This window comes from Erpetoichthys calabaricus, chromosome 13 (assembly GCF_900747795.2).
Source record: "Erpetoichthys calabaricus chromosome 13, fErpCal1.3, whole genome shotgun sequence".
NCBI classification, from domain to species: domain Eukaryota; kingdom Metazoa; phylum Chordata; class Cladistia; order Polypteriformes; family Polypteridae; genus Erpetoichthys; species Erpetoichthys calabaricus.
In genome coordinates, this window is record NC_041406.2 from 54788647 (window position 1) to 54804925 (window position 16279).

General features: G+C 34.5%; 1 protein-coding gene across 1 annotated transcript in view; it reads left to right on the forward strand.

Annotated features, from left to right (window-relative positions):
* rapgef5a (Rap guanine nucleotide exchange factor (GEF) 5a) overlaps positions 1-14998 on the forward strand; it is a 254510-nt gene extending 239512 nt beyond the window's left edge. Inside the window, exons 20-26 of the mRNA XM_028818299.2 lie at positions 114-292; positions 1741-1831; positions 2043-2093; positions 2611-2698; positions 4165-4229; positions 4958-5012; positions 11931-14998. Coding sequence (XP_028674132.1) covers positions 114-292; positions 1741-1831; positions 2043-2093; positions 2611-2698; positions 4165-4229; positions 4958-5012; positions 11931-12055 — 654 coding nt within the window. The 3' untranslated portion in view covers positions 12056-14998. The remainder of the gene's footprint in view (positions 1-113; positions 293-1740; positions 1832-2042; positions 2094-2610; positions 2699-4164; positions 4230-4957; positions 5013-11930) is intronic.
* The last annotated feature ends 1281 nt before the right edge of the window (positions 14999-16279 follow it).

Here is a 16279-nt window from a genome sequence, read left to right on the forward strand (position 1 = left end):
TATGAATTAGCCACAGTACATTGTATAGTTGAAGGGGTTTTAGGAAAGCTGGTTTTTGATAATAGATATGTACAGTTACTAATTTGTTTTAACTGTTTGCTCATTTCTTTTAGCAAGAATTGATTTATTACACATTCAGCAGACAGGGCAGTGGACTAAACACTTTCAACCTTGACCTTCTGCTGCAAAGAGGAAATGAGGTGCAGCTCTGGGTGATGACAGAAATACTCCTTTGTACTCAGCTTTGCAAGAGGGTCCAGCTGGTGAAAAAGTTCATAAAGATCGCTGCTCAGTATGTACTGTTTTTTCATTGAAAATGTAAAATGTCATATTTTTAGGATTTTTCCTAAAGCGTTGGGATGAATCATACAATCGTGGAATTTTAGAATTTTCCTCTAGCCAGTCATAAAGATCTCCTTTGCTGTTGAATTTCTTTTTACTGTATTAGTGAATGCTTTCTTTGATTGTACTTTCTTCTATATTTGGTACTCCATAGGTAATTTTTAAACATCACTAGTTTTTTATTACCTCCATTTATATACCCATATAATGCAATTTGTGAAATTATTAATTTTTAAACATTTACCTCCGCTTTACACATAAATAAATACTTTAAGAGAGGTTAGCATGTGGACCACCTCCCATTAACCAGTATATGGTGAAGTGACTTCAGAAAGTAAATTTATGACATAAAAAGAAAGAGAAATTTAACTTTAGCAGAATCTGCAATTACAACCAAATCAAACCAAGCCAAAACAAATTAAATCTGTACAAATAACCAAGTCACAAATACTGAACAAATGAAAACTAAATAACCTTTTCAAGGTGGAGTTTTGACACAGCTATTTTAATGCTGGCACTACTTTTTACACAGCAAATCAAACCAAATCTTCATTCTTTGACATAGTTCAAGTTTTTTGATTATTACCCTTTTGACAAAGCTGACACTTTTAAATACACAGTTACATTTAGCACCTCAGTGTTCTTACCAGTTGTCTCATATTTCATGGATTAACCAGAGACACCTGGTACAGTTAAACTTTTCATATCGTTATTATGAATTAATTGGGCCAAATGGGATAATGAAAATTGTGAGTGAGTGAAACTTAAAATTTTTATGTGAAATCTTTTGATTGGTGCTTTGCAGAAATAATTATATTAGGTGCTCAGCAATTATACACTAGAATTTTTGTTTTCTTTTCAAATGCACATTTTTCTTTTAATTTGCTAATTTGTTGTTCTTTTCCTAGTCAGTTACTCAGGGTTCTCTGTCCACATACATCTTAAGTCAATATTTCTAGCAAAGTTCTAGTTTAGACGTTTTTCTAAGAATTTTCTACTCTTAACAACTGTACTCTATTACATCACCGTCTAATTTCACTGAGCCTCAGCTCATTAATGCCTTCCTATGGCTTGTCTCCCCTGTACTGACTTATTGTGCTTCACAAAGGTCTGAATTTATGCCTATATTCATAATTAATTTAAACCTTAATAATCATTGTTAAATAATTCAGTTTCCAGACATATTCTTGCATCAGGTATAAAACATCAGGAGCTGATAAATTCCTTAACCTAGTATGATAGCGTTATTTATTTATTTAAATTTGTAAAACATAATTGCAATCGTGTCTAGCCACCATCTTTGCACCATAGTTTGTAGTTATTAGAGGACAGCTCTAGAACTTTCTTTACTGTACTCATTTCCTGGAGAGAGCCCAAGTAGAATTTTTTTCATTTCAGTTGCAAAGCACAGCGGAACCTCAGTTCTTTCTTTGCCATCATAATGGGGCTCAACACCTCAGCAGTCAGTCGCCTGAACCAGACATGGGAGGTAAGAGACGTCTGAGGCTGTTGATTGTATCGTTTTCTTTCTTTCTCAAACAGTGCCTGAAGTTAGTTCAGGTAACCCATCTTCATATTGCATTTTACTTAAAAGGCCTGTTCAGTATTAAGTAAACAATTATATTTTTGTGATTTATTATTACAGATTAATTTATTTGACAGATCTTTGACAACTCATGTATGTTTTGTTTTATTCATAGAAAGTACCTGGGAAATTCAGGAAATTATTCTCCGAGCTTGAAACATTAACAGTGAGTACTAGACTGAAGGAAGGCTAAGCTTGTAACCTTTCTTTTAATTGAAGCAACTTTATTAGATATCAAGTTACTGTATGCAAACTTTTTTGTTGATTAAAAATAAATATAGTCAAAGGTTAATTGAAGAATTGCTCATATTGTGAGAAATTTCACACCTATTTGATTTTGAAATCTTGCAGATTTGGCTAAGATCTAAAATCTAAACTTATGAAATAAACAGAGCTTATTATTCACAAGAATACTGTGCTTGACAAACAGTCCGTGTTTTTTTAATAATATCTTGCCTCTCTGGCCATAACTGTTATGTGTCTGATACCGGCTGTATTTCAGTGCAACAAAAGGAGGAAATGCAATTATTGTGGATATTTGTATAAAATTCTGAATAGTGATGGAATATTAAATGAATGTAAAGTACTGCACATGGATGGAACACTCCCTTTTTGTAGTTCCTATGTGAAATACTCTCTTGGGAATTGTTGCTTTACATTGCAATATTTTCATGTCCTTACAGGACCCATCATTAAACCATAAAGCTTACAGAGACGCTTTTAAAAAGATGAAACCTCCAAAAATTCCATTCATGCCTCTTCTACTTAAAGGTAATTTGTTGAAGCTGCCTACCATATTTCCCAAGGTTAAAGTTAATGACATCATTAATTATGTAGCCTCGGCCCTACAAAATATCTTTTCTGCAAGCCTTGTCATGATTTTGGCTTTTTAATGGAACTTTTTTCTAACTGTTTGCTGTGCATGTTGTGCATTTTCAAAACTGACATAATTATTACTTTTCTCAAAATTATGTTCTTAAGAGTAATTAATTGCACTTCATAGTAAGTAAATAGTTTAAAATATATAAAAATATTTTTATTCATTTTCAAACCTACAGTATATTTTAATTCAGTTCTACTTTATATTTAACTCTAGATGTTCAGCTATTCTCCATATATAGTTGGAAATCTATTAGGATGTGGTTTCCAGTTAAATGAAAAATGATGTAATATTTGGTAATATGCATTTCATTTATTTGAAATGTGGATAGCTAGGTTGCAAACCGTGTGCTATACATTTACAATCCTGTTTTTCATTCTGTGCTTATTTTTGTGACTCATGAATGCATTCCTTGGCCTCATATTCCATAATACAGTTACATTAGTTTCTATCTATTGATTACTGATGTTATAATAACAATTTTCTGAATTGAAAGTGGATTTGCATTAGTTAGGCTTCTGCTAAAGTCCCTCTCATAGCTCCAGGGCACTTGTGTTAGGTGTCTACTGTGCTAAGTAAAGCACAACGCGAGACAGAATGAGGCTGCAGAGCACGTCTTCCAGCTAATTGTGCACAATAGAGACATTTACTGTACATCAGCCAATATAGGATGCCTTACTATTAGCAAATGTTGCTTAATTTGTATTTATGTTTATAGCAACAACAACATTTATTTATATAGCACATTTTCATACAAATAATGTAGCTCAAAGTGCTTAATTATTATAATTAGATTATAATAAAATACCTGTATAGATGCTGGTGTCAAAAATAATGTACTCTTTTTGTTACTTTGATCAATTATTCATTCAAAGACTGAAAACAAGCAAAATAGTTTCCATTTTTTCTTCTTTGGTGAATCTAAGTTATCTTCCTAGATTCTTACAGGTTTACAGTCACACATTGCTGTACCATCTGTCAAATGGCTCTGGATTTTACCCAGGAAGAAAAAAATAACCACTTATTTATGATATGGGTCCACTTTTTTGCCAATTACTGCAGTAGTTTGCTTTTCCATTGCTGAGTAAATTTGCCATATCAGCATACTTTTAGAGCTCTTTATTTTGAGAGTCATAAATTTATCTTTCTACCACATTTTCAGATATTCAAAATAAAAAGGCCCACTGTACAATTAAATATATAAGCTTGGTCTTTTTTAAAGATATTATTTGATCTGAACGAGTCTGTAGTTACAGTATATAAACAGCTAACCTTCACAGCAGTTACTATTTGTGGTTGAACAATGGCATGCACTTGATGATCGAGTGCCTTTTGTTTGTTTCTCCTTATTCTTTAGATATAACTTTTATTCATGAAGGAAATAAAACATTTCTGGACAATTTGGTCAATTTTGAAAAACTGGTAAGTAATACGTTATGAGTATTTGAGTCCATCATTATTGTATTGGTGGATGGCACAGTGGCACTGCATGCAGCATTATTAATCGCCTTTGAAGGTCCGGATGTTGTTGTTCATTTGCTCACTGTGGTATCCTACCCATGAAGTCTGTTTGTCTTCTCTGTGTTTACTAACTTTACTGTAAAGAGCACAGATTCCTTCTAAAATCTTAGAAATAAGCTCTTAGGGTGACTGCCAACTCTGGTTTGCATGATTGTGTCTTTCCGTTCTTGTTACCATTGTTCACTGGAATTACTCAGACCTGAACTTAAAAAAGTGTTTTGTGTTTAATAGACTGTACAGTATAAAAGCATGTTAGCATGTTTGTGTATCATATTGCACCCACTATTCCAATTACAAGAGCAATAAATAAGCCAATTATTTATTGCAGGAAGGTTAAATTTTTTGTGTTCTGTATAGAGTGTTCTTACTGCCATATTTAAGTACACTTGAGTTAATATCTCAAAGCTTTAAACCCTGTGCTGCTGGAACAGGCTTTGGCTCCCGGTGTCCCTGTAATGGAAAAGTGGGCTAGAAAAATGGATCAGTGGTTTGGTGCTGTGTGTATATTACTTCCCTTGCAGAATGTTTTAAAATTTGAATGTTATTGAACTTGGTAGTCTGTTTTTTTTCTTTAAACTACATTCAAATAAGCCTTTATTTACATGATTATATGTTTGTTTTTTTTTCAGCACATGATTGCAGACACTGTACGTCTTATAAGACTCTGCCGGACAGATCAATTAGGTATAATAATCTCATATTAAGTGGAATCTTGAGATTACAGAAAAAACAAAGAATTCATTTTTTACTAATTTTAACCTTGATTATTACTTACCAACATTCAGTAGACTGTTGACAAAGCTGATTTGCTTGAAGAAAAAAAGTTTCACCCTCCAATGTCCAGAGCACTGCTATAGAAGTGTAGAAAAGATTTTGTTGAAACAAATTAATTATTTTACTAACCAGATTTTACAACAGTCATACAAATATGTTGTGTTAAGTGAAAAACCTGCCCTTCTTTTCACCAGCAGCCATTAACTTAATGCAAATTCTGTTTTTTGTTACTGAATGTTATATCTTTGATTTAAGCCTTAATTCTGTTAATGAGCACCATAATGCCATCAGATATTCTTTAGTTCTAACTAACTTCTAGTCCATGGGTGCAACATATGACTGGCATAAGTAGATAAATTTAGTTAGTTTGGTTTGCCATATAACAACCACAATTCCAAATTTATAATATTTCCTGAGATTATATTTTATAGCAGTAGTTATGATCCTTCATGAGCCTTATTCCACATCTTTACAGAAGATACTAAATATTTTTTCACAATGGCAAGTGAAGCAAACGCATAGGCTTTGAGTCGCTAATTTATTAAAGACATGTTCATAGGAGAAACTGGATGCTTTTGCAGAAAACTAAAATGAATTAAACAGTAATACAAATGAAAATAAATAAACAGAATTTGAAAGCCAGCCAGCCTAGTCTTCTTAATTTGGTATTTATCAGTTAGCATTTTAGCATTCTACTTTAGCAGAAACTTCACAAGTTGTCTGTCACATACAGTCCATTATATATGATTATGAAATGATGTCAAACTGCTACACATTTCATTATTTTTTTGGTCACATTTAAGAAAAATACCTCTTAGGACATCTCAAACGTCCATTAATAAAATACCAAGGAATGATAGCATGAATATAACTAAAATGGTAAATAATTATTAGAATGAGTTATTTTTTTTTGTATATCTGTGCAATTATTTTGGGGACAAATCAATTAGCAATTATGAGTCAGCAGCCTTGAATTTGTCCACAGTGAACCTGATCAATGACAATATATGCACCACATTTTGTTCTTTGCCTCTGGCAGTTACATTTAGGTAGGTGACATTAAAATGCACTCTTGCCGTTCCATTCCTGTGGTTGTAGCTGCCAGTGTTGACATCATAAAGTCCCTAAAGTGTTACATTAATAATGCATGATGGTTGTACACTTAGTACTTTGCTTTACAATTACAAGTCCAGAGATAATTGAAAGTTACGATATGAAATCCAAAGAAAATGCCTACAGCTAATAAAGGAGATTTCAAAATTTCAGTGGACTGTTACCATTAAACACATTTTATGTGCGTATTTCTTGTATTTTCAGACACACAGCACAAATACTTAGTATATGACAGTGCAGGAAGCCCATCTTAACGCATATTTTCATGGCAGGGTCCCCTCTGTTTTTTTGGTTTTGCAAACTGGCAGCACCCAGCATCAAAGCAACTACTGTATCTGTGGTCTGCTTTTCTTTTTTAGACTCACATCAATGACGCACGTGTTATCAAATGTACCAAAATTAATTGCATATTGTTTACAAATGTAATTCACTTCATTGTAATCAATCTGTAACAAACTATTTCAACTACCATAGCTGCTTTAGCGTTGTTAGAAGACATCACTAATGGAAGAATTAGAAGAAAGTGCGTATTTATAGATGATTATGATGACTGGCTTCTAAGTCGATTTTAATTTCCAAGAGCTATCCTCTTGAAGCTGTGTGCTGAACTGGTGCCAGCTTTACCAAGGCAGACTTTGAGGAATTGTGCTGTACCTGCTCCTTTGCAAGTTTTGCCCACTCTCAGGTTTTTAGCCACAAAGTTCAACATGAACTTTCTGACAATCAGGTATTTCACAGTCGTGCCATGCCAGCTGTATAGGATGGTATTATCCACTTATCATCCAGATAGATAAGATTTCCTTAAACTGTGGTTAAACTGGAAAACATAAAAGTGCAATTCGCAGCAACATCCCTTTTTCCGAATGTAATTGGAGCGGTCAACTGCATGTACATTGCAATTGCAACGGCGCTGGACAAGTTCCATCAGCCAGGGATGAATCACCAAAAGAATGAGCTGACATTACATCATATATAGCTGGAGAACCTATAAAAATGGCAGCTCTGCACAGTCACAGGTGCATTTTCCAAATAGTGCGGCAAAAGGCAAGCAGTCCTTTTAAGGATAGCGAGTCACTTCGAAGTAAAGAGAAGAGAATCGATCCCTTCAGAGAATGAATTTGCTTATGTAAATAGAAATCATTTCCACTCTATTAATGTGCTGCTCTATAGTGCACAGAAAGTGTGTCGCAGTGTGCAAGCATGCACCTGAAGAGATGTGCTATGGTCAACTTGACCATGACCCACCAAATGATCAGTCAAGTTGGACAGCATTACAACTTCATTTGAATTTAATTTTCAGAATGTAAAAACAGGTAGTCAGATGCAGCATTTAAATTTGTAACCAATTAATTTAACTTGTGGTCAATATCACATAGTACAGGCCTTATATTCCTTAGTCCATTGGCCATATCTCTTACAGCATCCACTATCAGAGTTTCTGACTCCAAAGCAACATCCGTCAGCACAAAGCTAGATGGCCTCCCAGCGGTTTCCAAGGCAGAGGTGTATGTGCAGCCAGCACCTGAAGATGAGCTTGGCAGAGTAGCACCATCAACGCCTGACCATCGCACAGGGTCAGCTTTATTAATATTGTCTGAAACAGAATAAACAGACAGTGGGCTGCGACTCGCCTTTTCACGTTGATTGTGATATCTGACCACTTCTATTTTCTTTCAAGCACTGTGTGACTTTCTGAACTTGAACTTTCGTGTGTCTCCGCCATGCTTTTGTTGCTTATATGAGTGGTTGTCAATCCGTGTTTTGCAAACCCACCACAAGTGTTCCACGAGTCGGAGTTCACTTGCTTGTTGGTGAACGATGGACTGTGCACTTGGCATCTGAATTCAGTACTGTTTGTTTTGCCAACTGTTTACAGTGATAATTAGTTCAACTTTTAATCAATTTATGAACATTATATGTAGGTTTTTCATCAGATACATAATTGATTATTTGAATATAGAATTATTGTTAATTAATATTCTTTCTTAATGGATAAATTCATCACAAAAAAGTCTCATCTGGACAAAAACTCTCCTACAGACATTGACAGTGCTATTGCTAATAATAGTAGAGATGAAGAGGATTTTACTGAAAAAAGAAAGATTACATCAACATCACGAAATGTTAATCGGTTGTACGATGAAGAGTATTTAAATTTCAAATTTACCTGAAGCAAAGATTGTCCAATTCTGCTTTGGTTTGTATGCAGAGAGAAACTCTCAAATAGTGCAATGGTGCCCACTAAATTAAAACAATATTTTTGTACAAAGCATCAACATCTTTCCTCAAAAAGTAAAGATTACTTTAACAGGCTTTTGAAGACACAGGGTAAATAAAAGAAACAATTTGAAAAAATTGTGAAAATAAGTGATAAACCTCAACTTGCGTCATATAAAATTGCTGAGTTAATAGCATTGAAATTAAAACCACACCCAATAGCAGCATCTCTTATTTTACCTGCCTGCTGTGAGGTAGTAACAATTATGTTTGGAGAACAAGCAAAGAGTGAAATTTTAAAGATTCTGGTATCTGATGACATAATTTGAAGAAGAATAAATTATGTGTTCTGTAACAATGAAGGAAAAGTCGCCAGTGAACTTGTTAATAAGCCAATGCATTACAAGTGGACAAATCAAAAGATATAAGCAGCAATGTTCATTTACTGGGCTTTGTATGCTTTATTTATGAAAGAAAAATAATAAATCAGTTTTTATGCTGCCAAGAACTTTCAGGGCATACAGCTGGTCAGGACATACTGTATATGATTCAATAACGTCATATTTAAATACTTTAAAATTATCATGGAATCAATGTGTTGGTATTTGTACCGACGGAGCTGCATCAATGATTGGGCCAATCAAAGGATTTGTGAGTTTGGCAAAAATAATCAATTCAAATATAATATTTACTCACTGTTTTTTGCATCGAGAAGCACTTGTCATGAAAACAATGCCTCAGAAACTAAATGAAATATTGAATCAAGTAGTTGCCATGGTAACTTTTATTAAGATAAGACCACTAAAAGCCGTATTTTCAAACAACTTTGTTCAGCTATGGAAAAACAAAACATTTTGTAAATACCTGAAAATGATATTTGTTGCAGTAATTTGGCATATTTGGCTGATCTTTTTGCTTACTTGAATACGGTCAATACAAGTATTCAAGGAAAACATGAAAACATTCCTACATCTACATTGTGTGTAATGAAAAAAGAGATTTCACTGTGGAAGAGACATGTTGCAAAAAGGAACACTGAAATGTTCCTTCAATGCAAGATAAAAATGATGAAATTGTTTCCTTACTAACCAAACATTTAACACAACTGGAAGAAAACTTAGAAAAGTATTTTCCGTTATTAAATACTGAACAGTAAGACTGGATAAGAAATCTGTCTATTCCTTCCGACATCTCTGGTTTTACAATTAAGGAAGAATAAGAATTAATATCTCTCTTCAGATCACGGATTAAAATTAAGATATTCAGAAAATACTCCTGAAGAATTTTGAATCTCTGTTGAAAACGAATACCCTGTCATAGTGAAAAAGCCCTAAACACATTATTACAATTTTCCACGTCATATCTTTGTGAGGTAGGATTTTCAACAATGATCAATATTAAGACGAAAAAATGTGAGAGGCTTGTAAATTTGGAAGAAGAGATGCGAGTGGCTTTATCTTTTATTCGTCCAAATATTCCAGAAATTTGCAAAGAACACCAAGGATATATTTTGCATTAAATCATTTTTGCTATTTTATTTTTATATTACTATTATATCTTGTACTACAATTATATATAATTTTTAAATATGTTAAAAATGTATAATTTTTTACTTCAGTTATTGGTATTTCATTACATTTTTTCTTGTAATAATAATAGTAATTGTAATAATATTAATAATTAATAAATGAAAGGTTGTATGTGTTCAACTTACCAGTTCAAAATTGGTTGCGGTCTTAGTCAGATAGTATAAAAATAAAAAAATAATAATAATAACTACTGTATAAAAAAATATTATTTAAAGTTTAAATAATAACAAATACAATTTAACATATTTGAGTATTTTGATGTTAGGGTTCCACGTAAAAAAATGTTAGTGTCTGGTGGTCCGCAATTTCAAAAAGATTGAGAATCACAGGCTTATACCACTGCAGAAGCCAAAAATTAGAATGCTTTTCCCTTGCCTCCACTTTGCATTTGCTGAAATTCTTCTTTTTTTCACATGCCTTTTAAATTGTTTTTTAACCAAACCCTGAACGGAAGGTGATAGTTATATAGATTTGCATATTAAAATATGCAAAATTCTGGGAGGAGTCGGGGTGGGGCTGTAGGCGCATGCATGTGCGTAAAATTTTACGTTTGTTGGGATTTGTAAAGAGGAAGTGTGTTGAACTTGGTGTATGCACATATTTATGCATTTGGATTTTTTTGTGCGTACGCACATTTCCACTTTTGTCCGTACACCATGTTTTAGTGTGAATTCTACGCATGGAGTTATACTGTACATGAGGGCCCAGGTCACTATAACTGGCATAAATTTAAACACACCATTTCTTTCTTTAGTCATCTCAGTCATTATACAGAAGATTCCTCCATTTTGAGGTTTGGGAATCCCATGCTGTCCTTGCATTGCTGGACCAAAGCAGACAACTCCAGAACTTCAACTTATTTTGATGCTGCAGCATATCATTTCTGCTTGTTACCCGTGCTGGTGCTACAATGGCTTCTTAAATATGTCCAGATGACATTGTAGTCAGTCAAATGTTATTTTATATAGGATGCTGTATTGGGCAAATAACAAGAGGGGAGCTTAAAGTCACATAAGCAGATGCACCTCTCGTAGTCCTTGGCTCTTCTTTGACAGTGGTACATTTTCCTCTTATTATTTACTGAAACAGTAATGCAGATCTCAATCAGTCCTGTGTTTTTCATTGATGGAGCAGAGCCAATGCATTTGTTGGTTCTTTCCTGACAGTAAAACACAACTCCCTCACCTTAAATCTTTTTGGCAGATTTGAGATGCTGTAGACAGTCACCTGCCTTTCCTATCTGTAACAGAATTCACCACTGAGCTCCCTTCAGCGATGCGGAGGCTCTTGACTGCCCTCCTTCCTTGTAGGTGTTGCACAGATTCTCCACTCAGTCAGCTTTCAGCACAATCACTGATACTCATGTTTTCACTTTATTTATTTGTGCTTCTCAGTACAGAGAATTAAGTGCCAAAATCAAAATATTAATTTTGGTAAAATGTAATAACTCAAGATTATAATCACAATCAGGCATGCAACGTCTATAAGAACCTAATTATACCATTTGTGTCACTTTAGTCTGTATTTAAAATATGGATATTGTGCTCCTAGCTGTCATTTTGGCTATAATTTTGAATCAAAATGATAAGAAATAATATTAATTCAAATTGTCTGCTGTGTTCCAGGAAGTGCACATACAGTTCTCATTGGATTTGTGGTCTTGTAGGCAGTAATAACATTACCATTAACAACTTGAAATTGACAATCCAAGAAATAGCAAAATTAGTGTTATTTTATCTTTTCCTTTAATTTTGGTAAGTGTATTTTATTTTCTTAGTTGTGGCTGTAAACTGGGTCATCATATTTTAAATTTACATGGCTCATTTTCACATTCAGCAATGATTTCAGGAGTGTTATATTTTGACAGCAAATCTGATGCAAAAACTAACTCTGTTTTTATTTACTCCAGGAAATGACTCAACACAAAAGGACCAGTCAGAAGTAAAAAACTACGTTCACCACTTGCACATCATTGACAATCAGCAGATGCTGTTTGAACTTTCTCACAGACTGGAACCTCGGACTTCGGCATGACGTGTTATGTAAATGTGTAGCACTTTCAAAAAGCATGGAAGCCAAGCTAGTGTATTTGAATGGGAGCAGACTATTTATAGGTACACAGCTCTTCAGACATTTGTGCAATTACAGAAGAAAATGCTGGTGTCAGCAGCACAGTTACTTGTGTTGGTGTGTGAGTGAGTATGTGTCAGTCCCTTGAGTTTACACTGTACCTTTGATCAAGTAACCAAACCATTTTAATTTACAGTGTGTCTTGTTTCAAAAATGAGGCAGTATAAGACAATTTTCAGTAATGTTAAGCAATAATTTTGCTCTAGTAATTCTATGTTTTTTTGTAATCTGGCTTAAATAAGACAAAGTACACAAGGTAAACCCATGAAGTCTATTTTTCTTTCTCTTTAGCTAATAGGTAATTTGTCCCAGTGACCCTTCGTGCGTAGGAGCTTTGTAAATGATGGCTCCAATATCATAGCTGGGTTGTTTATTCCACACTTCAAAAGTCCCCTTAAGAAAATGCCAACCGTTGTTTCCATGCTGTATTTTTCTCATTCTTAAATCATGATTGAATTGAACACAGGTGATCTCAGAGCATGAGCCCTGGAAAGAATTAATGATTAGCAGAGGGTGATGTGCTTTTTAGGTAAAATTTATGGCCTGGTGCTAAAATCACTTTTGCATTACTCTCAGTTTTTCATTGAATGGCTGTGCAATAGTAAACCTTCTTGAAAACAGCACATGTAGTACACACATACATATAACCTGTACAGACAGTGAGGTCTTGAATAATGCACAATTATACTGTCATTAGGAAAAAGCAGGGTACTCACTACAATCCTAGTTTATACAGTATTTGGCTATTTAATGACAGCATATAAGCCATAGTGTGCCACCTCCCTGCCTTTGTAGTTAGGGACACGGGGCTCTTTATAAAGTATTTATTAAAAGAGATTAATGTATCAGTTGCAGTTTCAAGAGGCATTTAGCGAACAGTCTATCAATAAGCAGAGCAATATTGCTTGTGTTTACTTAAATACAAAAAACAATCCACAAAGTGCTGCTTATTGCCAAAGCTCTTAGGATAATGAAGTTTTTCTCAGCTTCTTTGCCATGAGGGACCAGTTTTTGCACTACATTTTCTCTCTTTCACGTTACAGACTGGCTCTTTGTCAGAGTTAAGGGAGGTTAAATTGAAGAATATGTATTTTGCAAGATCCTTCTATTATGAAAATTACATTTATATAAAATCAGATGTGCAGAGGTTTCCATTTGAGAAAAAAACACACACACACTATCCCAGTATTTTACAAAACAAAATATTGGAATATACAGCATGGATACATACATGCTAGCTGAAAAATGTGGGCAAGACGAGAAAGCCACAGTTTATATTTGTACACGCACATTAATTGGGTGTGGTAATGGATGTAATTATGTTTCTATAATAATGTTAATATTATGCCCTATAACAAATTAAACGTAGATATGCTATGAGCTTTACAGAGATTAATCACACCATATGGGTATCTTAGAACAGTATTCAAAATACATAAAATACCAGAAACATTATCAATTAAACCATCACACCTAACAAATCCACCTTTTTGCCTAATACATACTATTATATTGTACATTATATTAAATAACAAGAAATGTGTCACTTGTATGTGCCAAAATAGCTTTTCTAAACCATCTGCCGCCTATGCCACTGTGTGTCTGCCGTATTTGTTTGAATCAGACACACGTGAATGAAGATACAACAGCCAAAAGACATTTTCGACATTCTTATTTTTCCTCATTAAGAACAGACTTTCACTTTTTCTCAGATGCAGTACTACATAAATAATTAAAAAGAAATCTAAACAATCCAGTTTAATATAATTGTAATCATTTCATGTAAAGTGTAATATTGTAAAAATCTATGTAACATTTTCATTATGAGTTGAATTTTGGATCATTAGGTGAATACCACTTTGCTGTGTGAGCCGTATCATGCAATAGAAATGAACACACATCCGGCTTTCATACTCCACTGACAAATATGGCGATGTTTGTGAGCAAAATCTTGGCATTGTAGTATTATTTGTGAAATTTAAAAAGCACTTTATACTTTCTAGATCCATGTTCAGTACCTCCGCCGAACACAAGACAATGCACATGTCCAGTATGGTTTACATTCAAGCTTCACTCCCTCCCAATAATAGAATTAGGCCTCTTTCTGCATTGCTGTCTTTTTGTTAAAAAGCACTAGCAGGTTTCACTTTCTTTCAGTAGACTTCTGTTTTCTTGCATATGGGGCAGTGTGCTTGGAGAGACTAGTCTAAATAAAGTAATGTGATATGTGTCGGCTACCAGCAAAAACCGCATAGGCATATCGTCTGTACAGTACTTACTAGGAACTATATTGTCAGTTACTTCAGCATTTTTAGTTTTTGCCAAATAATTAAAAATGCAGTTGACACGCATATTAAATATGGCATAGTTTACTTATATTATGTTGTAAATATTGAGTTTGGGCATTAATACTATTTATTGAAAATATTATTTATTGGATAGTTTGAAACATATGAAGTCAGGGTTTTAGGTTTTGTCTCAATGACTTGAAAAATGTCCTCCCTGAAATGTATTTGTAACAGAAGTGTTTTGTTTTCTCCTGTGAATTTGTGCGGCCTGCACAGCTGAGCATGCAGACGCACAAGTGGTGAGCTAAGTGTTTTGTGCTGGTCCAGATGAAATGGCTAGTCCATGGATTGACCGCTGCGATTCTCTATTTAATGAATATGCTTTAAACACTGCTCCTTTTTTGTATTAATCTTGTAAATGTATATAACCCAATGTTATGAGTATCAATATAATACTTTATATTTAAATATACAGAGAACACAAGCAATACATTAAAGTTTGTTAACTGTTAAACAGTTTTCTACTTAAATTAATTTTTAATAAACATGCAAAATCTTGTTCATTGTCGATTTACTGTTTTAAAAGGTAGTCACTTATGTTAATTCTAAAAATAATATTCCTAGGGGACTAGACAATTGTTTTACAGGTAAGTTTGTTTTGTTTTGTGCTTTGTGGGTATGAGATTACTGCTGCTTATTACTATTACTGCTACTGTTACTTAAACTTCAAGTACAGTACATGTGAGCAAAGGGAAAGTCTGGGAGGATACTGTAGATCAGGGGTGTCAAACTCCAGGCCTGGAGGGCCACAGTGGCTGCAGGTTTTCATTCTGACCCTTTTCCTAATAAGCAAACAGTTTTCACTGCTAATTAACTTCTTTTCCCTTCATTTTAATAGCCCTGTTTTTTAGGATTCAGTCCTCTGAATTGATTCGTTTGTTCATGAAATGGCAGCCAAACAGAAATGAGACATGAAACGAGCCAACAGATCAGCAGCTAAATTGTATAATAAATAATTTCAAACTCCAACCAATTTCACTCCAACCAATCTATTAATGAGAAGCTGATTCTTGCTGTTAATTAAGCCCGTTATTTAATTCCGTGGCCTGTTGCTGCTCTCATTCTGCTACAGAAGACATTTCCAAAACTTTTGATATTCTGTGCGTCAAAATGTTTTGGTGACCTGAGAGATCAACCTTACTGAGACCATCACTTTTCTTTACTTCCAGATATTGTGTGACTGGCACAGGTGAGCTGGTCATGTGGTGGCTTGTTTTGTGTCTCGTTATTGTTTGGCTGCTAATTAAAAATAGAGACAACTAAGGGGCCTGAGTCAAGTTAATTAAAACTAAAGCAAAAGAAGTTAATTAGCAGCAAAAATTGGTCACTAATGAAGAAGATGGTTAGAATGAAAACCTGCAGCCACTGCGGCCCTCCAGGCCTGGAGTTCGACACCCGTGCTGTAGATGGTCTTTAAGCTGTATCTGAAAGGCGCCAAAGGGGCTTAGGCTGAATAGGCCAGGTGTGAGTGATTTGAGATGAACTATCAGTCCATCCAGGGATGATTCCTTGATGCGGTCAGTACAGACTTTGGCTCCCTGCTATCGTGATTTAGAAAATGGACAGATGCAAGTCCACATTGGGGTCTGATGACAGAAGCTCAGTGACCAACTCTAGAATACAGTAATCCCTCCTCCATCGCGGGGGTTGCGTTCCAGAGCCACCCGCGAAATAAGAAAATCCGCGAAGTAGAAACCATATGTTTATATGGTTATTTTTATATTGTCATGCTTGGGTCACAGATTTGCGCAGAAACACAGGAGGTTGTAGAGAGACAGGA